Source organism: Scomber japonicus, chromosome 11 (genome assembly GCF_027409825.1).
Source record: "Scomber japonicus isolate fScoJap1 chromosome 11, fScoJap1.pri, whole genome shotgun sequence".
NCBI classification, from domain to species: domain Eukaryota; kingdom Metazoa; phylum Chordata; class Actinopteri; order Scombriformes; family Scombridae; genus Scomber; species Scomber japonicus.
This window is the reverse complement of record NC_070588.1, coordinates 22,525,246-22,551,700: the sequence shown is the minus strand read 5'-3', so window position 1 is coordinate 22,551,700 and position 26,455 is coordinate 22,525,246. Positions and strand designations below refer to the sequence as shown.

The 26,455-nt window shown below is 39.3% G+C and overlaps 3 protein-coding genes across 5 annotated transcripts in view; 1 reads left to right on the top strand and 2 right to left on the bottom strand.

Moving 5' to 3' along the window:
• Positions 1-13,468, bottom strand: part of tbc1d4 (TBC1 domain family, member 4) — a 29,300-nt gene extending 15,832 nt beyond the window's left edge. Inside the window, exons 1-11 of one of the 2 annotated variants that reach the window (XM_053328246.1) lie at positions 13,070-13,468; positions 6,253-6,381; positions 5,925-6,156; positions 5,352-5,596; positions 4,133-4,222; positions 3,672-3,776; positions 3,370-3,502; positions 3,145-3,236; positions 2,846-2,956; positions 1,894-2,016; positions 1,238-1,297 (exon numbers count right to left, since the gene is read on the bottom strand). In XM_053328246.1, coding sequence (XP_053184221.1) covers positions 1,238-1,297; positions 1,894-2,016; positions 2,846-2,956; positions 3,145-3,236; positions 3,370-3,502; positions 3,672-3,776; positions 4,133-4,222; positions 5,352-5,596; positions 5,925-6,156; positions 6,253-6,381; positions 13,070-13,468 — 1,719 coding nt within the window. The remainder of the gene's footprint in view (positions 1-1,237; positions 1,298-1,893; positions 2,017-2,845; positions 2,957-3,144; positions 3,237-3,369; positions 3,503-3,671; positions 3,777-4,132; positions 4,223-5,351; positions 5,597-5,924; positions 6,157-6,252; positions 6,382-13,069) is intronic. The other variant, XM_053328247.1, reaches the window with a different exon arrangement.
• Positions 13,469-14,922: 1,454 nt separating this feature from the next.
• On the bottom strand, positions 14,923-17,753 carry commd6 (COMM domain containing 6). The gene is made up of 7 exons (XM_053328778.1): positions 17,703-17,753; positions 16,905-16,963; positions 16,428-16,493; positions 16,262-16,338; positions 15,947-16,115; positions 15,678-15,830; positions 14,923-15,580 (listed from the first exon to the last, which is right to left on the bottom strand). The coding sequence occupies exons 1-7, from the start codon at positions 17,728-17,730 to the stop codon at positions 15,530-15,532; spliced, it is 603 nt and encodes a 200-aa protein (XP_053184753.1). The 5' UTR covers positions 17,731-17,753; the 3' UTR covers positions 14,923-15,529.
• Positions 17,754-21,735: 3,982 nt separating this feature from the next.
• uchl3 (ubiquitin carboxyl-terminal esterase L3 (ubiquitin thiolesterase)) lies at positions 21,736-26,168 on the top strand. Of its 2 annotated transcripts, XM_053328499.1 has the most exons (9): positions 21,736-21,894; positions 22,075-22,086; positions 23,124-23,252; positions 23,407-23,560; positions 24,268-24,353; positions 24,518-24,565; positions 24,682-24,757; positions 24,927-24,985; positions 25,352-26,168. In XM_053328499.1, the coding sequence occupies exons 1-9, from the start codon at positions 21,853-21,855 to the stop codon at positions 25,439-25,441; spliced, it is 696 nt and encodes a 231-aa protein (XP_053184474.1). In that variant the 5' UTR covers positions 21,736-21,852; the 3' UTR covers positions 25,442-26,168. The 2 variants fall into 2 exon arrangements, with proteins under 2 accessions (XP_053184474.1, XP_053184475.1); XM_053328500.1 differs by lacking the exon at positions 22,075-22,086.
• Positions 26,169-26,455: the final 287 nt, after the last annotated feature.

Below are 26,455 nucleotides of genomic sequence, written 5' to 3'. Positions count from 1 at the left end.
ATGACGGGAAATGCAGTAATAGTTGTGCCGCCTTTTTTGATGCGCATAGAGAAGAAATCACTGAAGTACTATCACAATCTTAAACTATTCATTTGATGAATCACTCAAACTGCTTAACACATTGCACACATGTAAATATTGTTGTTTAATTATGATTTGCACATTTAGGAAATGCTGATAAGATAAAGTGGCTCAGATCAGACACTTGTGTGGTATGTTGTTTGGTTTAACGAGACTAAGAAGAGGAAGCCTGGACAGGCCTGGCTCAGCAAAGCCACATACTGGACATCCTGACTTGGATTTCCTGCTTGCCAGTACATCTGCAGCATCCTGAAACAATCCCCAGATGTCTACTTAATCACTCACACAGGGCAAACAACATTTTGCCCTGTATGTACAACTACCAGAAATAACAAAGAGGAGCATAAATGAGCAACACTGAATACACAAGATTCTCTTCATACACATATACCCACATGTAATTATGTCACTTAATTCTGAGTATGATAACAACATGATGACATCTTTATGATAAACATAGTATTGTATTTGCTTATAGTCACATCATGACTTGCTCTTTAAAAGTAGATCACTGAGACTATGACTAATTGATTAGATTTTTCTTATCTGCAGCAGACAGTGTTGATGGATTTTATGAAAAGTGTGAGCTTATAAAAATCCTCACACATCCCACTTGGAGCAGCCACTTGGCATTTCATATTCCCATTAATCTGACATGACATGAATGCAACGCAACAGGCAAAGTAAAAGTCATATGACAGCCAAAAACATCCCGAGCCATGGGAGGGTCTACTTGGTGTGTGTTTAATAATATAATAACTTGCACATTTCTGCTTTAACTCCATCATGACTGATGGGGAGCCAGAGGGAATTCATCACACATTCACCCCACATTCTGCACTGCAGTGACACAGCAGAGCCAATAACCCCATATGGTTCACTGACTGCTCTGAAAACACACTTCCTGCTGTGTTTTACTGTACAGTACCATCTTTGGCTGCTGCAGTTTCACCATTTAACTATAAGGGAATAATGCACATGTGAGACGAGCACTGTTAACAGCCTGGATCTACCAACACTGGCATTTTCATCTAAAAGCCAATGCCACTTTATCACATGCTTTTAAAAGACTCTGGTTAGGAAGTGAGAACTCAGATCCTGCAGAGTGGAGCTCTGGGAATTCTAATGTCTCGTGTCAGTCCACATGGACACTTACTCTTTCAAAACTGCTCATGCTTCCCATGCTTCCTAAGCGGCCCCGCATCCGGCTGGCCCCCTGGTGACAGAAGTAACAAGAAAATATGAAACAAGTTTTAGAAATGGAAAACAGATTTTTTTTAAAAAGACAAACCTTTTTCAAAACTGTAACTACTGCCTTTGACAAAACAAGCACTTGGTATTAAAGTAAAACCTAAACAAGCAATAGCAGAACATAACTATAAATGGTAAGATGTTAAAAAATGACATATTTCCTGACTGATAACATTAACATTGCGATTGTTCAGCTAAGTCTCTGAGACGATAACAGATGGCAGCAGAGGTCTCAGATTGCCTGCATCCTTCTACTAAGGAATTATTCTGCTGTCTCACTGGCAGATATGGGTCAATCCAAATCCCCTGGATGATAATGACATAGAAACAGCAACTGATACAAAGGGAGAGTGGAGAGACACATAAAGGTATGCAGCACAGTGGCTTTATTCTGTCTGCTGAGGAAAAAATATGAGACAGAGACAGGAATAAACTTACACAATGAGAAAAATCTGGAATAGTGAAGAATAATAACAGGAAATTTAATTCCAAAATGGAGCAGGGGCAAGAAAGAAAATGTGTTGAAAAACAAAAAAAAAAAGCCTTTCTGCTCAGACCCACCCTTGCAAAGATATTCTCCAGAGAGCTGGTGAGGGAGGTGCGTGCTTTATTCTTGAGAATATCAAGTTTGAAGCGACTGCTGGTGGCTGCACCGTCTGTTGCTGCTGGGCTGGTGGCTGCATTCTGTCAGACGAAGACAATAAACACACAAATGATGACAAATCACAGAATCACAGAAATAATAAATAAAATGTAACTGCATTGACTTCCATTGTAAAATAAATCTGTGTACTCATACAGTAGCAAACCATGTGTCCAAGATGGCTAACATGGGTCCACAGCTGTTTAGAGCTTTAATAAGACTAGAATTTTTGGGGTCTAGCCATCTGAATGATAATATTTAATATACAATCCCTCAGGCTAGATCATGCTTGAGTAATAATCCCCCACCCATTCATATTTCAAATGCTGTTTTTCTCCCAATCAAGCAAGAAATGTAACAATAATTGAATTTATAACCACAGTTTGAAACTATGTGTGCTGTCATCACCGCAAAGCATGAGGTTAGGTATGTGCCAGGAGCATTATTCATATTTCCCCCACACCAGTGATGAATTTTACATTTGAGATAGCAGCAGAGAGCTGAGCATTTATTATTGATAGATTCTTAAACAGATTTGTTGTTTCACTCTATATAACCTTACCATGACTCAGAAAACATCAATCACCAAGACAAAAAAAACAGCATGACTGGATTTTTCTTTTTGGAACTCAGGGACTCAAATCATCTTATTTTAGAGTTGATGACTATATCATGATCAGAATTTTAAAACGTATTCTTTTACATAGCCTCGTCTATTTAAAACTGCTGCTTTATCAAAAAAAGAATGTTAATCGTTTCATCAAATTAAACCCCATGTTTTATGGTCAGTATTATCCTATTATCACAACTGCAGTGAATTGGGATCACTATTTGCATTGAAATGTCCATTATCTACAAGGTTAAGTCTACCTGAGGAGCCTCTCCAATGTGGAGGTGGGACTTCTGTTTGCTTTCACACAGCTGTCTAACATGGAGAAGCACCAGCTCATTCTCTTCTTGGTCTGACGCTGGTTTCAATCTCTGCAGACATGAACACACAAATACTCAAAACACAAGATGAAAAAAAAAAAAAAAAACACTGCTTTGATGCAGGTGCAGCATCGTCAAAAATTAACTCTTTCTAGAAATTCCTCATCAAATACTGTTAACATGTTACTAATTATCCATGGGAAAAAGCATGCTTTTTCCTGAGTGGAGCCAAACCTCACCTGAACTCGCTCGAAAGTCTCCGCCTGCTCATTGTCAGTCAGCTGGGAGAGATATTTTTGGATGGCTAGCTTTGCTCTGGGTGGATAGAGACCTGGAAACAAGTGAGGAAACAAGTAATGCGCTTTTATCTCACTTTAACTCTGAGAAACAGCCCGTGCATCAATATATTCATGAGTCAAGCCAGAGAGAAATGCTGGATGCGTGTCTGAGTTCACATGGCGCACCTTCAATGCGCTCACAGAGCTTGTGTAGGTCATGCATAGGGCATGCTTCACATAGCTGGATCGGGGTCTTGTTGCTTTGTAAGGCTGCTGCTGTAGTGAAGGCCTGCTTCAGGGTCAGCATCACCTCATCCACCTGACACATTAAGTTAAACATGGGATCAAGACAGGCGTGTACACAAGTACACAAAAGCACACGCACACAAACAGACAATATCGAGGCGTTTGTAGAGATGAAAATAAAATACTGAGACATGAGTAAAAGCTGAAATAATTGTCTTTAGTATCGTCTTTATGTGACTCACCAAAGACTCACTGGCACATTGGAAAACGAAGCACACATACAGATTGGAACCAGACTCTGATGGGTCCCGACAGATGAATCCAAAATGGTCAGTCTGCTTGATACCCTAAACCCAGACAAAGGAAACCAGAATCAATCACAGCAGGTACAGGAAATACCTTTAGATCTTTGTATTCAGTCCAGCAATACAAAAGATTCAACTCAATTCAAAACACTTATTTGTCTCCAACTGGTAACACAATACAGGACATACTGTAGAAGAGAGCACATTACTCCCATACTGATGAAGATGTGATTTGCCACTTAATTAAAGATAGAACATGAAAAAGCCTGCTGTACTATAAAGATGGGCACTAATGCATTATATATCTAGAAATAACACTGCAAAAATCCGTCTGACCTGCACCTGAGACATGAGAGAGGGGCTTTTAGTGAAAACACAGAAAGTAAAAATAAACCAACCTGACAGCAAGATGAGATATCTTTGAAGTTCTTCTCCAGCACCACTGTTTTACTGTCTGGGCTTATGAGGTTTATTTCAAAACGGCCAACCTGTGAAACACAAGAGTATTTGGTCAAACACATTCATGCAAGAACATACGCATATACTGTACATAAGTGTTACTACATAAAATAAGCCTAACTTCATAGTTTATGTAGATCATGGACATCACTTAAGACAAAGAAGATCTCACGATTGAGTATCTCATGACAGGGACTTTGACTATTCTCAGGCTCGTTCGATGAGAGACATAAACACACGAGCACAGGCTCAAAATCAAGGTCAACAAGTCTGCACAAACGATTTTTCCCATAATTGACTGCTATGTTGAGTATCGTATTGAGCGTTGTGTTCCAGTTGTTAAAATTAGCGGCATGAGGAAATGGGCATGGCGTGTGAAGAATGGCAGCTGGCTCACTGTGTAGTCCGCATGCTTTTCATAAAGCAGCGGCCTTTTGTTTTCACAGGAGTAACACCGCAGTCACAAATTCTAGGAGTTACAGCCTCTTTAACTGAAGCAGTAACACGGGGGCCGAGCTAGTCTAGCGCATTATAATCGCCAGGCATGTGCACATAAAAATGATTTGCGGTGGGAGAGAACCTCAGACGGTAGACTAAATGTAGAGGAGGTTTCGGTGACAAACAGCACTGGAGAAAGCGGGCGTTTGCTTTTTCTGGTGTGACAGATTTTTTTTTTAAAAGTTGTTGCCAAATGATGATTTGTTGGTAGTGGCTAACTAAATAACATTCATACATTTTGTTGACAAAAGGGAGTGTATTTAGAGCTCTGCCCATAAACCTAACAGTAAATCATATATCAACATATCACTACAACTGCACATAATATGTTCTCCATCAATACTGTAATCACACATAGCACTCATTCCTTTTGAGTCTACTGCAAATGTCTGTAATTCAAATACAATTGATCCCACAGTCTTGGAAAAGCACTTAAGTGCATCTTAAGCTGCAGGTCTTAATGAGAGAGCACTGCTGTCATGATAACGATCCTCAGTGCTCTACCAACGAACTGAGTGCCCACAGTCAGCTGGACTCCAAGATAAGAGACCTCTGAGCCACTAGACTCAAACTGAAACTAGGACAGCAGCAGAAGTACAGTCCATTTCACAGAAAAGTGGAACTGCCCTTTTTTTCTTTTTTAAATTCGTACTCCTCTACCTGGAAGAGCATGGTGCGGTTCTTGTCTGTATCAGATGGCTGGACGTTGTTTGGCGCGCTGGAGTGTCTGCGGCGTGTGGGAGCCATTATGACACCTTCCCCAGGCTTCCTCTGCAGACTCCCCGCCAGGCTGCTGCAGCGGGTACGAAACTCCTGCGGCTCCTCAAATCCGGAATCCTCCAGGATGCACTCTGGGAATGCTCCTCTCAAGCTGCTCTGACTGGCACTGATGGACAGGTCTTTACCTGCAAGACATACAGCAAAGACATGCTCCACTGTTTAAGTTAACGTACCTGGCACTTATTGAATTCTGTTGTTTGTTTGTTTTACAACCTTACTTTCATAGCTTTAGCTGTTATTCTGATTGGTGCATGACCAGACGAACAGGTTTCACAGTTTTATCTTGACCACATCATATTAAACATCAAAGTTCAACTGTGTTTTAAACACTGCCTACAGGCACATGCTGGATCAGCTTTGATCCTTTGTTCTTACCGTAGCTGTGCGTACATGTATCATTTCAATATATCAGTTCATCCTAATCCTCTATCTGTAACTGGCTCCTACCTCCACCTCCGCTCAGGTCCTCCAGTCCAGGGCTTTCCGGGTCTTCTAAACTCTTACTCAGAACAGAGGAGAGTGGATCTCCATCTCCTCCCACGATGAACTCCACAGAGGCATTTTCCGTGGACCCCCGCTGGCCGTTGAGCAGGCGCAGGCGCTTACGCTCGAGCTCATGCTGGCGAAACTTATCGATACAGTCATCAATGAGGGTGGACGAAGCCTTTTTATGCCCGACAGTCACCTGGAAATGTATTATTTCTTTTAAATCAACAACATTATTTCACAAGAGTCTAATAAAAACATTTCCTATCTGAGACACGCAACCACACATTACTACCTTGCCACAATAAAGCACTTCAAACTTCTGGGAGTTGTAGAAGGCCTCGTCAGCTTCCTGTTTAGGCTTGGTGTCTTCCTTTAGGGCGGATTTGGACACTTGGCGAATACTGCTGATCACCTCAGGAACCTAGGGATAATAACACAGTGCTTTGTTATTAAGAAAGGAGAAAGGGAAGTGAACTGGAAACAAACAGCTCTGAACTGAACAACATGAGACTAACATAACTCAATGTAAGTGAGATAGAATAAATACCATCAATAATAGAGCCTGACAGATACTGGACTTTTGGTGTCAATGATATTAGGGAGTAAAACATTTTTGAAATGTCAAATGTTTGGACACACTTTCTCATTCAAATAACTGGGAAAGTATGTCAAAATAGAAATACAGAAAATATACATAAACAATTTTTTTGCAATGCTCCCACAAATGTGGTTACCAAACACTGTAATGGAGGCATGATATTTCACCATTTATCAATACACATTATCATATAAAATAATAGTGCACTGAAACACTAAACTTCAGAGAGAATCTAATAATCATAAATTACAATACATAAAAAACATAATATACACATATTAAACTTGAATTAAAATTTATCTGTGATAAGTCAATATTGGCCAACTAATCGTTCAAGCGCTAATCAATAGCAATAACCTAATTACGGTACCTAGAATGACACAGATTGTGACTTTATTCAAGTTTTTATAATACTAAAATATACTATGATGATAAAAAGACGCCATATATAATATAAAAAATCTAATTTTCATCTTAAATGCAATAATAACCCATAAAATGAGGGCCCATATAAAATAACTTGTGCAGTGCGTCATGTATTAGAGTTCAAGGCTTCTAAAATAAAGGGGGGGGTACAATTTTAAGTTTGAACTAACAAAGGCTGGTCAACAACAGATAAACCAAATACTACAAGTAAGGCAGGAGCAAGGGAACGCCCACACTCTATAGGACAGAAACTCAAAAGGTCACTGAGCCTGTTTCTGCTACACTCTGTTAGGGACCTGCACCTTGTTCAACACCTGCAGGAACAGCCGGTGCAAGAAATATGTTTTCATAACGTCTGCGAAACTAACCAAATAGTACAAGTCAAGACACAAAAAGTAAATCTTAAGCAATACTTCAGAATGTGAAGTCAATCCATTCCTCAGTCTTGAGACACTTCTGAACTTAGAGAGCACTCTGTGATTGCAGCATCAATACTTTTTGGCAGACACAACAAGACTGAAGGCCTCTGAGTTCCAGTTCTCTAAACTGTAAGAACACCTAGAACCACAGCGGCCACCAAGGTCAGCCAAAAAAACTAATTTAAAGGCAACAATGAGCGCAAAAACAAACAGTGGCTCCGCACACTGCACACATCTCCTATCACAGCTGACTGTTGAGCAAATACATTTATAATGCAGAGAAAGGAAAGTTATGTAACAAAAAGACATCAGTGTTACTTCAGGGGTGTGACCAAAAGAACAACCGGATAGAAATGGGAAAGAAATGATTGTGTATAAAGCAAAGCCTATCCCTGCTTTTCATAAATGCTGCTTCACCTATGAGACACACATCAGCTACTTTCTTTGATGTCTGCCATGTTGCTGCCATGAACACATGAGCTATTTTAAAGTCCCATTTTCCAAGTGCCTGCCTTCCCCTGGGTTGAGCTGTGCGTGGCTGGCAACAGAGATCTGTATTGAGATGAGAAAGAGGGCAGGTGGTGTGTGTGTGTGTGTGTGTAGGGGGGGGGGGGGGGGGGTTAGTCGTACATACACAGCCATGTCTTCAAAACTCATTGATTTTCCAACTGTTAGCCAGTTTATTCTCCAAAATTCCTTAAAGATGTTCAAAGAATCCCGAACCAAAGGGATAGAACATGTCTCCATAATTTACCAAGAGGGAGAAAAACAAACAGCACATAAAATCAAACTGACCTCCGTTGCACAAGGTAAAAAAAGCAGTTCTTCGTTGGCAGAGCCAGTGTTGACACTAGAAGGTCGAGGTAACTCAGAGAGCTCAGTGTCTGAGAATTCCAGCTATACCGTCTCCTCTGTCATGCAATTAGGCTGATTTCTTACACCGTTTTGACACGGAAGGAAAAAATGACAACATTGACTTAACATTTAAAGGAGCTGCTGGATTAAACATGAGTAAGATGACGCCATAGCACCATTTGATCTGATTAATTATTTGTAGTCAACCTTATGCAGAGCCAGTAACGGTGCTCATTCCTTGGGTGGAGACAGGGACAGACAAGGAACAGAGGGAACCCATGTGGTTTTCACTGGTAATCTATTCAAACATCCACCCACTCCAGTTGTTCTTCAAGCTGTTTTTCCTATATATCTGACCTTCACCCATCATAGCCAGCACTCAATCAGACAATATCAGTGACACCAGTTGTGATCCAAAGCCTGTCTACATAAACACCTGCAGCTGAGTGCAGCTTTAGAGCTTAGGAGAAAACAAACACAGGGATTGTGCCCTCTGAGCTGGTAGAGTCCTGAGCACTGGTCCATGCTATGTCAAACCTTCCTACAATAGACCCTTATATCTGATCAAACAGTAGCTGGCACATAGTTCAGTTGCCCTTATCGGCACCATTAAGGCAAACCACTGGGAAACAGTGAGGGCCCCACACACTCGCCCACAGCATCCGTGATTAGGCCTAATTAGACTTCTTTTAGAGACACACAGGTTATCATTGTGTCAATACAAGATAAGGATGGAACACACACACTAGGGCATGGGAGATAATTCTCTGTTTCAATATATGCAAGATTGCATACTCCAAAGATAAAAGTGATGATAGGATGTTACTCAAAATAAATTAAAGACAATAAACACAGTAAAAAGAAAAAGTAATATCTTATGAAATGTAACCATGTGGTCGAATTCTATAGCTTAATAAAGTTCTGATGAAGTGACATTTCAAGAGTATCCAACTCTCACATCATGATGTATTTTCGAGGGTACAGGCGGGATATTAATGTCGGGAGGAATTTGATTGGAATGGTGAAAAGTGGGTGCGTCATAATGGATCTTAGCTCTGCACAGCTAAAAGTTGAAGATTGATTGATGGAAGGAAGTCATGATATTATTGGTTGAAATTGGTTGGTTCAAGCCCATGTAAGGACGGGTCATATTTTGTATCACAGGAAGAAACTGCCAATCATGATGTCATGCCCCTTTTTTGTATAATCAAATAACATCAGGAAAAAAAATTGCACTTTGACAAGCAAAAATTGAAAAAATGTATTTGGCCTGTACTTTCTTTTTTTGTTGTTGTTTAGTTGATGTCCCATCCGCTGACATGAGGGGTGTGGGCTTTATGACCTATACTGCAGCCAGTCACCAGGGGGCGATCAACATATTTTGGCTTCACTTTCGGGATCTGTCATGATATATCCATATATCCATCTTTATATACAGTTAATACAGTAGATTGGATTTTGGAATACAAAGTTTGTTTTTTGCATGTTGTTAAATAGGTGCACAATGGGGATATGATCTCAAAGGGCTAAAAAAGGCATTTTTTAAATTTTATGTCAACTTTAGTATAACTTAATTTGTACATAAACTGGACAAATGCTGTTGCTTCAGAGTATGTGTCTGTATCTGTTCAGCTGGAGGAACAATTTTCAAAAGGATTGTTCATTAAGAGCACTTTACTGTCTGTAGCTGCACCTCACTACAGTTCTGATGTCGTCCCAGTGCTTTTCCATCTGCCTGAGGACAAACTAGGCACCGCAGTTTGACAAAGTTCATGTCCAAACTCAAAACAAAGCAAGACAAGTCATGTTACCTTAACACTGAGCAGGACTATAAGTGAAAGTCACAATGTGCAGGACGGTATTGAAAGAAAGTGGCTAGACTTCTTTTCCTTCTCAGGTTTACATACACTTACTTACACACTAGACAAAGTTGTTCATCTTTCTTATTACATTACAATACAATACAATGTCAGATGATGACCAATTATATTTCAGCTTTAACATGTTCAAGAACTAAGTCAATGTTTTATAAATGCAGTGTTAAAAAGGAGGCACTTAATCATCTCTTGTGACAACTAGGTAAGAACACACAGTCCTTAGTGTCAAGTTTTGCGAGACGTGATCATGTTAACAGATAGTGATTTGGCCAGCTCACCTGTCCTACCTGGCAAACCAGTGGTAGTGCAGGTGTGACTCAACATGTATAGACACTTTGAAAATGTCTCCAGTTTGTGTGTCTAATAATTCTCCATAATATTGTGGGGAATGCCAAATGTTTTTAAATAAAACCTAGTATAAACCTGACAAGCAACAATAATAACTTGTTATCCCCAACTGGGACTTTAACAGGCCAGTCAAGCATGTCACTCTTGTCCCAACTTGGCTCATGAGTGTGTCCTACAGGTCACTGAGTGATGAACAAGACCCACTAGACAGCTGAGGGTCACCCAGTGAGAGATTCCACAGTGGTCCAGTTCCAAGTCAGAGCAGAGGTGGAAAATACACAGGCCTACAGTTTGTATTATGCAGGCTCCCATTGTTTATTGCAGGCTTGATGATGGCACAATGCACTTGAGTCAGTGGTAAATTTTGGCCCGCCGTCTTGAGGAGATAAATAAGTTTCCCAGACTCGGAGCTGGGTGAAAGGTTATAATTAAACTCTAAACACAGTGTTTGTTTAACTTACTGTAACTCAGCCATTGATGTATATAGCTGGATCAATATCTTTTACAATATATACATGTATAAGGATTGAAGTTGTATTTCAAGTTGAAGAAGTCTAACTAGATTTTAGGTTCCAACCATTAAAACAAAGGAACACACACAATGAGGCGTCCCACGTTTATGCATATCTGTACTATCTATGTTAACATTTCTTGTTGAACTTCTTTCTCCTCCCATGCATGCACCATCTAATGGGCTGCACGTGAGCAGACTAAGCCTCTTTGCTCTGCAAGACACCATCAGCGCCACTTCAATTTATCATATTGATAGCATCTATTGATATGATATGAAAGGTCTGAGGTCTCATGCTTCACACAATGTTCCCCCTGTCACATCTGCAGCTAAGATTTAAGCAGATTTGAAAGTATGATTGTGTCCATGAAAATAAAGCAACTATCCTATCTTCAAAACTCATTTAGGACCAAGAGATAATGCCTATAAACAGGAAATACTTTGCAAATAATCAAATCATTAACACTGACTGCAGCAGGGTGTTACACACAGCACAAGTATACTGGTAGAATGAGCCATACATTCCACATGGTCCACCTTGCACATGTTGCTAGCTGCTGGCTGCCAAACCAGTTTCTGTTGCGTAATAATGCTGAGTGAGGTATGTTCAGGCTGCCTCTCTGACTGTTGCAAACACTTCCATGATCCCAGCAGAGGCCAGACACCTCGAAAGTGCATCTGCCTCAAACTTGTTGCTTCTTCTGCTCTCAGCTTTCAACAGCAGACAAACAGCCTGCTCAAGTCTGGCCTTGCGCGTAACACAGGAAACATGACACCATGCATACACGTTTGAGATGAATGCAAAACGTGGGCATAAGTGCATATGTGTGTTTGTGAACAATGTGTGCAAGGGTTTCCTGGTTCAACAGGGACAAGGGAATAATATGAACAACTGTAAAAGGCTACAGCTTGCCTTACAGGATGTGAACACTCACTTTTGCCACATGGTTGCATGATTCATGTACAGTATAAACACAAAAAATATGGATTAAGCATTCACTCTTTTTCACTACCGCAAAATTGACACGCAAGCAAACACACACATATCAGTTCCACTGGGGTGAGCTCTTGAGCACAGTGTCTGAGGCATACAGTATGACCACTGCATGTCAGCTGAGACCAAAAAGCATGACTGCACATTGATTTTCAAACACTGACTCCCACCTTCCTGATTTTTTTTGACTGTTTACAACATTTCATGTTATTACTCAAGAGTGGCATGCTGATCAGCATGTAAATGTGCTGACTCGATATTGTGCCTATGGAGCTCTTGTCACATCACAGGCACCAGAGATGTCTTTATCTCCTAAAGAGGGAAACACAGAGATGGATTAACTTTGCCAAAAATCCAGGGTGCTCTGTTTATCATCCCCTCCGACCAGTGGCCTAAATACATAATACCAAAGCAAACATGTTTTGGACCATTCACTAATCTACTGTGTAAGATTAAATGACATAGTTGTCACCTCAAGGAGATTTCAGCTTACGGTTTGCTGGACGTTTCTTTGTTTTGTGTTCAGGCAAGGCCAATGTATTTATGAGATCAGCAAGAAAGGAATTCACAGTACTTTACATAAAACATTAAATGCATGAAGACAGGGTGAAAAAGTAACACACCATAAAAAGCACATTCAAATACAATCAAAAACAGTCATAAGAGAGCTATGAGAATAAAGTACACCTAAAGCTAAGATCTGTTTATTAAAAATGTAGATGTGTGGGCCTCACTGTAAAGCCTGACATCATAGTAGATTTATAGTTAAGGACCCTGGGGGCTTCTAACTTGAACCACCATCATATGCAAACATTATAATGAAAGACAAATATTGTTTTCACTGGATTTTTGAGCATATGAGGTCAATGTATGCTCACTTTGGGTTTTTACTAATGTTTCTACTGTAGCAATATTCCTGAAATAACATATTGTTTTTGGAGTGGATTACACTGATGCCTATTAGCCTGCTGGTTGTATTTTCTCATTCTATTGTTCTTTACACATCTGTAAGGTGTGCAGCTCTGTTGCTTCTCTGGGTCATGTCATGTTTGGGGGTATTTGAGATGCTTGACATTCCTACCTGGTTGGGGTCATTAGCCTTAAAGACGTGACAGGACATCTCTGACTCGGGGTTGTCCGGCTGCCCCTTCAGGAGATAGGCAAAATAGGTGAGGTCATTGCTGTTGTGCAGGAAGCGAGAGATGAGCTGCGCTTTGTGCTCGAATATGAAGACGGAGCAGTTGTTGCTGTTGGAGGGGACGCATCGGACGAAGGGGGCGTTGAGGACCAGCTGAACTTCTCTGGGCTGCACCGCGGGGCCACAGTCGCCCTTCTCGCTTCTCCTCCGGATCTCAGCCACGAGCCACGGCAGCATGGGTAACGTGGTCCTCCTGTCCAGCGAGGACCAACCGATGTAAGTCAGCGGGAACCTCCTGTCTGACTTCGGAGGGCTGATCTCTCTCTCGGACTGACACTCCATGTTGACACACTGTGGACAAGAAGCTCTTTGACAGGCAGCAATGGGAGACTAATAAAAAAAAAAACTCTTTTTAAAAATTAAAAATAAATGATGCCGATGCACCACTCCCTCCAACCAAGGACAGGCGCAGTTGTGGCTACTTTGCAACAGTTTCCATGTCCAGTGAAAGTTCATACAGTGCAACGAGAGCGATTAATATACATGCACAACATGCACTGGTCAGCTCTAACAGTCCATGGCATCCAAATCTCTCAAAAAAACATCTACTCATAAAGCATAGGCAGTGAGTCAAACGCTAAACAGTCCAGTACTGTACTGTCCCAACCAACCTTGCTTGCTAAAACGTGGCTTTGGGATGGCTCCTGTGTAAACACAAGTCGCCCAGATTTCTTTGACGTGCTTCTTGAGCGTAGAACAGGGCGGCGCATTAATATAGTCCCAGCCCTTAAAATCCAGTCCTTATAGCTGCCGCGATCGCATCTTCATTCCCGGAGATTTTTAAGAGAGTACATCCATTGCTTGTTTATCGCTTTTTAGTGCAGCCTCCCTCCGTCTATGATCCTTTCTTCCAAAGCGTCTTGGAGGCGGAGCGGCCGTGTGCCCAACCATCCCATGTGCTGCTGCAGAAGTGGGCTGGGCAGAGCAGCTCTGTGCGAAACGTGACAGTACAAGGCTCCACCTTTCCAACTCTGCGTAATAACTGGAAAGCTTCTTCCATGGTAGTGTGCAAAGTGTTTGGGGGGCACCTATGTCAGGAGTTCCCCCAGGCATACATACCTCCAAACTACCTACAGCATGAGTCGTGAGGACCTGGTATTTCCAAATTGTCAACAAAATGAATCATATGCAATTAGTTTAAAATAAGCACGTCATGTGGCACCGAGTGTGTAAATAGGTTTTGTTGAATCATAGTTTTGGGTGGTTTGGGTCACATCTAATGTGTTTTGTGCACTAGAGGAGTTCCCACATACCAAATGCCATAATTCCAAGAAGTCCACCACTGCTAAAAATAGTAACTGTGCCATATAGGCCTCCAACCTCGAAGTAGGAGTCACTGCTGCTGCTGTCCTCATGTTTCCATTCTGCAGGATAGACCACTAAATAGACATACCTTTTGATAAAATCATGTTTTTTTTCTTTGACATATTGAATTATCACCAGGTAGGAACAGAAATAAGTGACATCTATTGGTTTTCATAGACAATCATGCATAATTAAAGCATCTCTCATTTTACTGTGGGCCCTCTGGTCTCCCTACTAAAATGCTTAGAGTACCTGACCTTGGGAACAACAGAGGCTTATAAAATTACACAAAAGTAGGGAAGGTTCATTTCTGTATGGATTCTACATTTACAGAGTAATTTACAGAATAATTCAATAGAAAACAGTGAAACTCATTTACCAGATTAAATTAGTGAATAACTGTTAACCTACACTTGTTCTAAACACTGAAGTTGGGCTCAAATAACCAAGCTATGAAGATTTACATTTAATATTTCTTTTATGCATCACTGTTGCATGACATTCAGGTAAATATGGACCAAAGTAAAATAAAGGCACAGGCATACAAACATATAGTATTCATAACACAAACAGCATTGAGTCTTCATAATGTAGACGTCATAAGGAAGCATGAAGTATAAAGCAGTTCATGTGGTTAATTTAACTTCATAGACATTCATAGTAAACACATTTTATTTCAAAGTAGATATGAAATCTAGCCACAAACTGAGACTATATTGTAAACAGGAAGAACATTTTACAGTAAGCTAGTTGCAATCTCTTACCATTGATTAAATTACATGACAACAATATAAACAGTGTTTGCGTTCACTGTTAAAAAAATATTTTCTTTCTGTACTATATAAAAGTACACATTTAAAGGCTGGAGGTCCTATAAGTAAAACATGTAGGAGCTCGTGATCAAAACAGAAGTGCAGAGCCAGCAACTGACAACTGGAGTCATTTGTATCCACATTGTGATACAGCCAGCAGAAAACAGCTTGGTTGAGCTGTTCTTCCTTTGGCTTTGTGCAATAGGGAGAGGAGTGCTTGCAACTGTCATACAGTCTCCATAACAGCTGCCATCTCCTTGAACTGCTTGTGAAAGTTCTGCAAAGAACAAACAAATAGCATGAACATCCAACAAGTAATACATTATGACTAATGCATTAAATTACACTACATTCACACAATAACACATACGGACCTGAAACTGAGGAATGGTCATCTCAAAACACTTCTGACTGATCTGTCCAGAGGGCTCCGCAATCTTCAGCATTAGAGATACAAAAGGGGAGTTGAGAGACCGACAAGTGTCAGAGCTCATTGCCAGGCCGAGTTTCCACTGCATGTCCACTAACTAGGCAGCAAGACAACAATTTCAGTCTCGTCAGTGTACTTGGAGATGGCCAAATTATGAGTTCATGCTAACAGAAATGATGAGTGAGGCTGCCTTACTGCATTACGTGGACATACCTGACCTATGCTGAGCATATCCTGCATCTCTTGTTGAGCATGGACTAATGCACCATGTTCACTCCACAACTTGTGCACCACCTGAAGGGAAGCTTTGGGCCACTTGTTACTGCCTTCTTCCAGCTTCAGCACGAGTTCATCCCCAGAGAGGTTGCTCTTCCCAGCTGACCTGGCAAGACAAACCTCTGCTATCATTACACTTGTCAACACAACAACGTTCTTCTTTATGTATGATTTGGCCTTTTTACAGTCTGAGTAAGGAGATATCACATTGTTAAAAAAAAAAGACACTTCAGAGAAATGGATGAAAGATACCTGAATGTTAACAAGAGAAATCTGATCACACTCTGTTGTGCTTCATGGTCAAGTGTGACTCCAGCTCTCTGAAGTCTCTGTCCAGGACAAAATAAAAACAAGTCACGAAAGAGGAACTTGATGGGTTGCTGTAAGTTACCAAAATTCCAATGAAACATTGACTCACATCATGAATTTTAGCTGAATCTACTCCTCTGGTCTGCCCTTGAAGATAAGTCAGAATGTGCTGACACTGTGGAGATTATAAGATTAGTTATCAGAACTACAGTATTGCCTCTAGGCCAACAGCTTCACATCCTGTGCAAACTGTGGCAGCTAAAACCCCTATGTTGAACATTATGACAATGTATTTTACATTCAGGATAGTTCTCACAATATCTTCATCATGCAGTAAATCTTCGAAGTAGTGTGATTGCTACAGTTTTCTTATGCTTACTTTGTTGTTTCATGCTGTGCACATGGCAAACAAGTATCTGATTCAACAACACTAAGTTTGACTTCTGTGGTGCTTTGTAACTAGATACTTTTATATTATCTACTTTTCATAAAGATAAGCTGTGTAATATTTGACTTCTTTTTTATCTTTTTTTGTTTTTGGATTGTTTGGTGAACAAAAAAACATCTCCTGATAAAATATACTCACTGTTTCAGTAAAGAGAACTGGAGACAGCCTGGAGATGCTGTCCACAACTGTGTTGACACCTAAAATACAGAAGCGATGCAATCCATTAATAATAGGCTTGCACACCCTTCCCTGGACCCATGATCACGTTACAGGTCTTAAGATGCTTACTTTGTCACAATGTCATGTGAGTCTGACTATGGGAATCATGGTCTACACAACAGACTGTATACCACTTAGTCCGATCTATAATGAGCATGCAGGCAGACCCACGTTGAGTTCACATCATTTGTAATCTATTTACAATCGATTCTCAAAGCTTGAAACTATTACAAATACTAGTAAACATCAGTCTAACGCTATCAATCTCTTCTGACTGGAAAATAAATCTCTGCAGAGATCATTGAGGATGTGCAGACTGCTCCAGTAGCCCGATAATTAATATTTCAATCAAGTGGGCAGCTAGGTGTCTAGAATGAGAATAAATCCGATGACACCAATGCAGAGATACTTCCAGTCACTCGTTGTTACTTTGTTTTACCTTACCAACCAAACCAGTCATCCATTACTTGTGTGTATACGCTGACAACTAAACACTCCTGCACTACATGAAGTTAGCCATGCAGCTACTTTGTAGTCCTGGCTAGCTGCTGTCAAGCTAACGCTAACGAGAATGTTCCCCTATGATGTCCCGGAAACTGAGCATTGTGCGGTACAATAAAAAGCCACACTTCTCCTTAGACAAGGTATTTGCAGTCTAAGTATAAACCTTTTTCTTTTTCTTTTTTAAAGGCGTTGTAGTGCAAGTTAAAACCCTACCATGAGATTCCTCTGCTGCTGCTGGCATCTTGTTCCTCCGTCAGGATGCAGGTTTGTTGGTGAAATCCGGCTGAGCAGCGCCCCCAACCTGCGCCTCTAAGTCAATACAAGTCTTTTTTCTTTGAAGTTTATTGGAGTTTGACAAACAGTGAATTGGCGCATTACCGCCATTAAGTGGTATGGAGTTTTTACAATGTTTTTTTTTTTGTTTTGTTTTTTTAGTCTAAAATACTGGAATTAAATTCAATAACACTAATTTCTTGAATTCTTTTGTGGAATATCACATATCCATTATATCAATGTACCTCTATTTAGGTTATGAATCAGATGCCTTATCTGCCTCAAAATTCTGTTTCTACTTGCTTGTAGTAGTCACATCTGCCTGTATTATGTTTATCTATTTTGAGTGTATGTTTAGCTCAGGATGTCCAAATCTAAGTCATCTCATCTCTCCTTTTTCTTGCTGCACACTTCATATCTCACACTATCCTTTGAACTCTATAAAACCATCATCCTTTTCTCTCTTCCTCCCATTGCTTTTACCACCTGTCCTTCAGTCTCTGCTTAATAATGCTTTTGCTGTCTGTCCAAATCAATGCGATTATTTTTGGAGGCTTATTTGCCATTTAATTTTCTTAGATACCATTAAGTGGTCAGTGACTCAGCCAAATGAATCCGTCTGCAGTCAGCAAGACACCAATTAGTTACTCTCCTTTCTTCTTCGATGTGTATGACCTTTGAGGGCATTCTGCCTTTCATCTGTTTCTGGCTGTGGCATTCTTGTTTTCTTTCATGTGATCAAATCTTTTTTTAATTAGCTGCTATGAAGTAAAAGATACTTTGAAGGAAAATGAGTTATTAATAAGCTGTTTTCTGCACTGATCCAAAATGAAAATCTGCAGATTCTTTTTTCTTTGCTTGTAATCTGATAACAATATTCATTTAAGATAACAGATTGTTTTCAAGCAAAAATAAGCACACACAAAATATATAAAACAACCTTACCTTAAGGGTAATTTTACCTCAAGCAAGCTGGGAAAAAAAGATATTTAGTAGCTTTTAGTAGAACTTTTGATTTTTTTTTTGAACAGTTCAAAGCAAAGTGTGAACAAGTCAACCATGCCCAAAATGTTGGGCATGTGACCACTAAAATGCAAGGTTCAAAATGGAGCAGAAAGAGCAAATATGAATTTGCAAAGACATTAACTATTAATAATCTCCCAACAATTACCACTTCGACACATAAACAAATACATAAATTACTGGTAAGGTGCTTAACCTCAACTTCACCAAATATCTTTCAACAGCAAAGGCAAAAACATAACATACATAGAACATCAAATATAATTTATTTAATCAGATAATTTATCTGCTTTAAATTTAAACTATTTGGATATTCAAAATATCCCCATATCCAAGTGTAAATTGGCACATAATCTAATCTGAAGTAAGTGAACAAATTAACATGAACAGTAACAAAGCAAATGACTCAGTGACTGAATTAGTTTTTACTTGTTAGAATTAGTCTTGAGGTCTACAGTTGAACTTTGCCATTAGCATCATCTTAATGTTAATCTCAGTCAGGCTCATTCTGTACTGTGTCAGCAGCACTGTGTAGTTGAAGAAAAGTATTTTAACATCCACTGAGGTAGCAGGGAGGTGGAGGTACAAAGCTGCTATTGAGGCAAGAGTGGGCATCCTGTCCTCCCTGGAAGCCCACCATTGAACAGGACTTACCTCCACAGTGTCACTCTTGTCTATGTGAATGTAGCCATGCCATTCATCAACTGACACTTGGCTAAGGGCAGATATTGAGGCGGGGCTTCCATGGCTGCTGATGGCCACAAAGGAGGCAGTACAGGAAAGTACAGGCTTTATTCCTAATGAGTTGGTCTCTGAACATGCGGTCTGTGATCCTTTGGCAGTGCTGAAGCAGAACTGTGTGGATACTGAGCCACCATCTAACATGATTGATTGGGTGAATAGGTTCCATCATTGTTTGTTTGAGGCAGGATGTATGGCAAGAGAAAAATTGTGCATGTCCCAGAATAAAATGTAAGAGGTGTATGTCTGTTGTACAGAGCACCATGAGTTCAAACCAGGGGATCAGCTTCTTGCACTTTTGCCTGTTATTTGGTCGCCCTGGGTGGGTTCAAACCACCAACCTTATGGAATCAATACTCTAACCTATTGCACAACAGAGACATCTTTGGCCCATATTGAGTTTGTGTGCCCTATATTTTTAATCCCCAATCATGTGCATTACTGAAAAATACTAAAAGGGCTATAATGGCAGAAATGGGGACTCACTATGCCCCTGGGCGATCTCAAACCACCAACCTATTGTTTAACACACAACGTGCTAATGTATTGCGCCATGCAGGCATCTCTGGCCTGTATTGAGTTGTTGTGCCCTGTATTTTTACTCTCCAGTCATGTTCACTACTAAAAGCTTCAAAAAGGGAAATACAGCAGAAACTGAAACTCACAATGAATGTGTGTTGATACATTCGATACTCTGCACTTGTTCTTAGTTTTTGATCTATAAAATGTCAGAAAATGTTGAAAAATGACGATCATTGTTTCCCAAAGTCCAATGTGACGTCCTCAATCGTCCTCATTTGTCTTTCGTAGGTTGAGGTTTTTCCCACTAGAATCATCTTGGAAGCAAAATACAGTAGTTTAGATCAGATTCAGTAAAAAGGTCATAATGAATGATAAAAAATAACAGTGTGCTGGGGTGGGGAAATTATTGAAACAATATGACTGTTCAGATGGAGCAACACATCTGATCTTTTGAATAGACCTATTTTTGAATAGATTTTTAATCTATAAAAATTTTAAAATTGTATGTGAATCCTTTTCATATTCACATACATTTTTAATGAATTTAGCAGTTGATTGAGTGTGTGTGTGTGTGTGTGTGTGTGTGTGTGTGTGTGTGAGAGAGAGAGAGAGAGAGAGGGTTAGGGTTATAGAGAGCGAGAGAGAGAGAGAGAGAGAGAGAGAGAGAGAGAGCGCGATGGGTGATGGTCGGGGTCCCTTTTTAGAAATATTTGTTAAAGCACGTGATTGGAGACTGTATATAAATAGATCAGAGCAACTCAATACTGGCCAGTGATGTCTCTATGGCACAATAGGTAGCGTGTTGTGTTTTTAAACAAATGCTGGTGGTTTGAGCTCAGCCAGCGTCATAGAGAGTTCCAGTTTCTGCCATATTGCCCTTTTTAAAGTTGGTAATGCCTTTGATTGGGGGTTAAAATATACAGTACCAGTCAAAAGTTTGGACACACTTTCCCATTCACATCATTGAGAAAGTGTGTCCAAACCTTTGACTGTATGTCACACCCCCTCTGTAGGTTAGTTAATTGTGTTGGTCAACACATATTTAGTGGTGCAAGCCCAGCCAGGGTAGCATTAAGGTCCAATTTCTGCTCAAAAAAGTATTAAGAAACCAATACTCCAGTATGATATTTCATGCATTATTGCAGTCCTAACTTTTATTCATTTTTACTGAGGCGTTCATTTCTTATTGACCTCTGAACCTGGTACAGTGACACTGAAGAGCACTTATTGCTATTATTATAGTAATAATAACAATTACTATTATTATTATTATTATTATTATTATTATTATTATTATTATTATTATTATTATTATTTGCTATGGTTCTACATGCTCAGTTTTTTTTTTTATCCAATACTCCATTGTGGGGACGTCTTATTTAAAACTTTCATTCATTTATACGGTGGCATTTTGTCAATTAACAAAATTGACTAAAATCACCCTGAATGTGTCTCTAAAACACGCCCATGACCCTGGAATAGTCCACTGTTAGGCTACTGGTGTTTGTATTGTATTAAAATACTTTGCAGAAAGATACTCATGTCGCAACTCTCTAAAGAATTAACATGCTATTTTTAGCTAAGCAATATATATGTATGATGTGTCTGTTAGTAACGTAAATTGCTGGATATAGTGTGCTATTTTCTGATTTACAAAAGCAATCACCCCCACGTATTACCTAAACGTTGAGCTCACTTTCCAGACGCGGAAGCGACTCGCAGCTGTCAAACCTCAAACAGATTTCGTGAAAATCACTCTCAGCTCCACGTTGAAAGAAAAACAACTAGCTGACTTGACCTCAACATGGACTGTCCACGCTGGTTGCCTCTGGAATCAAATCCAGAAGTAAGTTTTGTTGGTGTTTAATCAAACCCGTCTCATTTTTACCGAAGTCATTCATTCCCCAACATGTGAGGGCTAGCTAGCTGAAGTTAGCAGTGAGAACAAAAGCTGAGACCGTTGTGGCTGCTTTCATCACCTTTAACATATTTGACTAATATATTTCTTTGTGTCTTTTCATTTCAGGTGATGACAAAGGTGAGTATTTCCTTTTTAAATTGACTGTAACACATTAATATGCGACTAAGCGATGTGCAGAGGCCTAACCAGCAGCGATGCTACATCCATTATGTCATTAAATATTAAACAGCCGGCTGATCAACATAATTAAAAGAAACGAGTCAGTCGAGGGTTTTGACAAACAACACAATATGGAGGTAGTAGTGTGCTGTAAGTGTGGCCTAATGAGCCGAATACATGAAGAAAATTTCACGTTTATTTTACACATTTCATGTTGTTGCTAATGACATTTCTTCCATCTGTCTGACACTGTAGCCTCTATCTGCAATGAAGACCTCCAAACTATAGAAGCTTAGACACCTGAGGAAATGTATTGTAACTGTAGATTACCAGATTCATTGCTGTCCCCTCTAAGCATTGCCAATACACTGAATGTTAAAACAGTCTCAGTTTATAAACAAGACTGGTGTATCTGTTGAATGTCACCCTGAAGGAGACACATTGGATCATTTAGTAATGCTTTATTGTACAGGCCCATATGGGTTATATTAAAGAGTATTCAATTGACACACATGCAATTCATTATTTCCAGCCAATTGTTAATTTAACTTTTGAGTCAATACACAGCATCCAATCATGTAAAATGTTCTTCAGGTAAATATACAGTTCCACATACACAAAATAAAGTTTTCAATGATAAGTTCATTCTTTTCTCCTTTAATTGGTCTTTTCTTTTCATTAAATTCCTCTAGAAATAATTAAGGCATTATGGACCTGAGAAAAGAAGTGTTCTAGATCATTTTGTTTTGTTATGAGTATATTATATATCCTGGTGAATAGTCAAGTTTATCAGTGAAAGAATAGGTATCGTAGAGTAACTGAAATGCATTTACTGTTAAGTTGTTATTCTTAATGTCACATGCAAACCGTCTAGGCTTTCTAGGATGAGGAAGGACTAATTTTTTTTGGAGGGTAATCAGGAACTAACTATTACATACTGTTAGAATAGTTGTATGTGTTTGCATGCATAAAATGTACTCTCCACTTTTGTGTAGTTCGTAAATTGTCTGGGTATGAAACCTACCTGGCAATTTGGAGATGTGTATGGACTGGATCCAGAGCTGCTCAGCATGGTACCAAGACCTGTGTGTGCAGTGCTTCTCCTCTTTCCTGTGACCGAGAAGGTACTTATTATTCTTTTCATCTTCTTTGGAGCAAAATCATGAATCGGTCCATGAAACATGGTGCATGATTCAACTTCAGAAGTCTTTACATGTTGTACATGCACGTGACCATTAGATAAACAGTGTTGCTCTTTTTTGTCTTCATTTTGTCCAGTATGAAGCATTTAAGCAAGAGGAGGAAGAGAAACTCAAGGGTCAGCAGCAGGTCTCTCCTGACATCTATTTCATCAAGCAAACTATTGGAAACGCCTGTGGAACAATAGGATTAATTCATGCAGTGGCCAACAACCAGTCACACCTGGAATTTGGTGAGTAGTTAATCTGCTTGTGCTATATATATATATATATATATATATATATATATATATATATATATATGTGTGATGGTAGACATGGGAAAGAATCCCATTTTATGCCTTGAGAGCGATAACTTAAAACAGCTGTATGATTGCAGAGTAAGAATATTGCTTTTCTACATGTTTATGCTTGATAAAGTCCTTATTGCCCTTTTACTCGCAAAGCTTTTACTGCACTTACAGTTACAAGTGTTATTTTTCACTTCACTTGGTTCACTGTGTCCACCTCTCTTCCACCTCCTCTACTTTCCACTATGCGAGCAGAGCTAAGGGAGGCTGCCTCTAGTGCGACCTTGAGTTACACATAAAAATACTGATAAAAGAACTGACCTTAAAAATACCATGAGTTCTTCAAAGTTTAGGGGGGCAATAACACATAACACATAATATTTATTAAATATTGTTTTATTATTACATTTTGAGAACTAACTATTAGTAGTGTTGTGCAAACATTGTCTGCTCATTTTACTCAGGTTGAACAGATTGTATAACATACATTTTACATCAGGAAGAAATGACATTCATCATAATCACTATAACACATTATCTCACATCACAATATGTACTTGACACATTATCCAGCTCTATATTCAATCATATTTTTTTCTAACAAATGTGTATATATATATATATTAGATCTTTTGTGCTTTGTTCTTCAGACTCTGATTCTCCTCTGAAGAAGTTTATTGAACAAACCGTTAAAATGACCCCAGACGAAAGGGCCACCTTCCTGGAAAAAGACGAGGTAGGCAAAAATCAAGAGCAAAATTTTACTCAAGGATGGAGTGATGAAATTGGTCAGATGAGCGGAGGACTTGTGACAAAAAAGAATGAAAGTGAAATAATAAACTTCATCAGTATCTTGTTGGTCACTTTAACGTCTTTTTTAAAAACTCCTTTCTGTTTCAGAGTATACGTGTTACGCATGAATCCAGCGCACAGGAGGGACAGAGTGAGGTTTGTATTGAGTTTTGGATCATCTGTGTCTCTGTGTTGCTTCTGACAGAGATTACACCCCAAGTCACACAACTGAATGCCATGTATTGAACTCTATGTTTTTGTCTTTTTTTAAGGCCCCAAGCTTAGACGAGAAAGTGAATCTTCATTTTATAGCGTTTGTGAACGTTGGAGGACAGTTATACGAACTGGGTGAGTTAACATTACTCAAATATGTTTTATGTTGTATTTATATAGAAAATACTGATTTGTCACACTGACTGCAATTCCTTCATGTCTATATTTAGTGGTAATAGAATTAAAACACCTTTTGTATAGTAAATATTAAAACCTATTGATGAATTGTGTTTAATGTTTCCAGATGGGCGGAAGCCTTTCCCTGTTGTCCATGGAAAAACCTCAGAAGACACCTTCCTTGAGGTGAGACATCCATGGGTGTAGCAGCCATTATGTACACTTTTTAAAAGTATTATTTTAGCCTGTCACACACACGTTTACCATGTTGATCATCAGTGCATGAGTCTATCCACTCAATGCTGTTTTCAGTGAGCTATGCCAGTGCTTCGTTATCAAATCCTTTCTGCTTGCTTATTTAGGCTAGAGAATACCCAAATAAATTACTCCACTGCACATTTTCATTGGACCTTTTATTGCATGCCCGAAAGATTGTCCCACTCAGATTGGATGGAGACATCATAGAATAAAACAGACATGTTACCATAGAAATAACTTTTAAAGCTGAACTGTCATCTTATAATTCTTCTCCTTTGTTCGATTGCACTTCAGGATGCGGTAGAGGTTTGTAAGATCTTCATGGCTCGGGACCCGCAGGAAGTCCGCTTCACAATCATCGCTCTCTCCAAAGATTCATATTGAGGACCCTTGTGACCAGTGCAAGCAAAGAACACATGACTGCCAAACATTCTCAAGTGCTGAATTTATTGGATTTTTTTTTTTTTCAAAACAGTTTAGCAAATGATTCAGAGATGAAGAAAAAAATAATGTCAGGGATATCTGAACTAATGTTCCACTTCTGGCATAAATTAGTTTTTGTGAGTTGGAAGAAATTCTAGGGGAATTGGAGTGCTGCTGTGCTATTAAAATAAGCTAGTGTTGAGATCAGAATATTCCCACTGCTGAAACATCTCAGTAACTGTACACAGATATCAGTTGTACTACCTTGATACTACACTAACATTTGTTTACGTGGTGTGTTTGGCTTTCAATTAAGAAAGAAATGTAACACATTTTCATGTCACTGAGGGAACTCAACTTCCTTTTTTAGAATGGGTTTAATTGATACCTAAGTAGTGATTTGTTTTGATCACATGTATGAGCACATGGTCAAAACCAGCTGAAGAAACATGTTTTGCAAGGCTTTAATTTCAGTCATAGCTTTGAAAACAGAAAGGCCTAATGCTGATGTTTGCAGTAATGGTGTTATGAAAAGCTTATCAATAAAGCATGTCTCCTATAAGTGAGGCTAAATGAAAACTGCAAGTCAGACTGTATACCCTTGTGGAAGGTGCCTACATTTTTGTAATAAGAATTAGAAAATATGTCAAATAAAAGGCAAATTTATTAAACATTTCTCTTGTGGATCTTCTATGTGACCTAAACTTGGTTATTTTAAAAATATGTGATATTTTTGGCACACAGAGTCTTAGCTGTAACTAAAGGAAATATTTAAAAATCAGGAGAGGTTTAAGTGTGAAACAGGCCTCACCACATAATTAATGAACTGCTGTCATAGTTACTAAACTTAATGATCCTAATTTTACTGAAGCTCTTCATTATGATGCTTCTACATCAATTCGTACAGAAAATGAATTTTAAAAAGGGCAATACAGTATGAGGAGTATCTTTTCTTGTTTCTCAAATCCTTAAAAA

Bases quoted from the DNA above. Each gene is read 5' to 3' on its own strand.
- commd6 (XM_053328778.1), bottom strand. From the start codon at position 17,730: ATGCCAGCAGCAGCAGAGGAATCTCATG. The intron at 16,494-16,904 runs GTGAGTATATTT...TAATCTCCACAG, and splicing joins CAGTTCTCTTTACTGAAACA to TGTCAGCACATTCTGACTTA. The intron at 16,116-16,261 runs GTATCTTTCATC...TTGTCTTGCCAG, and splicing joins TTTCTCTTGTTAACATTCAG to GTCAGCTGGGAAGAGCAACC.
- uchl3 (XM_053328499.1), top strand. From the start codon at position 21,853: ATGGACTGTCCACGCTGGTTGCCTCTGGAATCAAATCCAGAA. The intron at 24,354-24,517 runs GTAGGCAAAAAT...TTTCTGTTTCAG, and splicing joins CCTTCCTGGAAAAAGACGAG to AGTATACGTGTTACGCATGA. The intron at 24,566-24,681 runs GTTTGTATTGAG...TCTTTTTTTAAG, and splicing joins CACAGGAGGGACAGAGTGAG to GCCCCAAGCTTAGACGAGAA.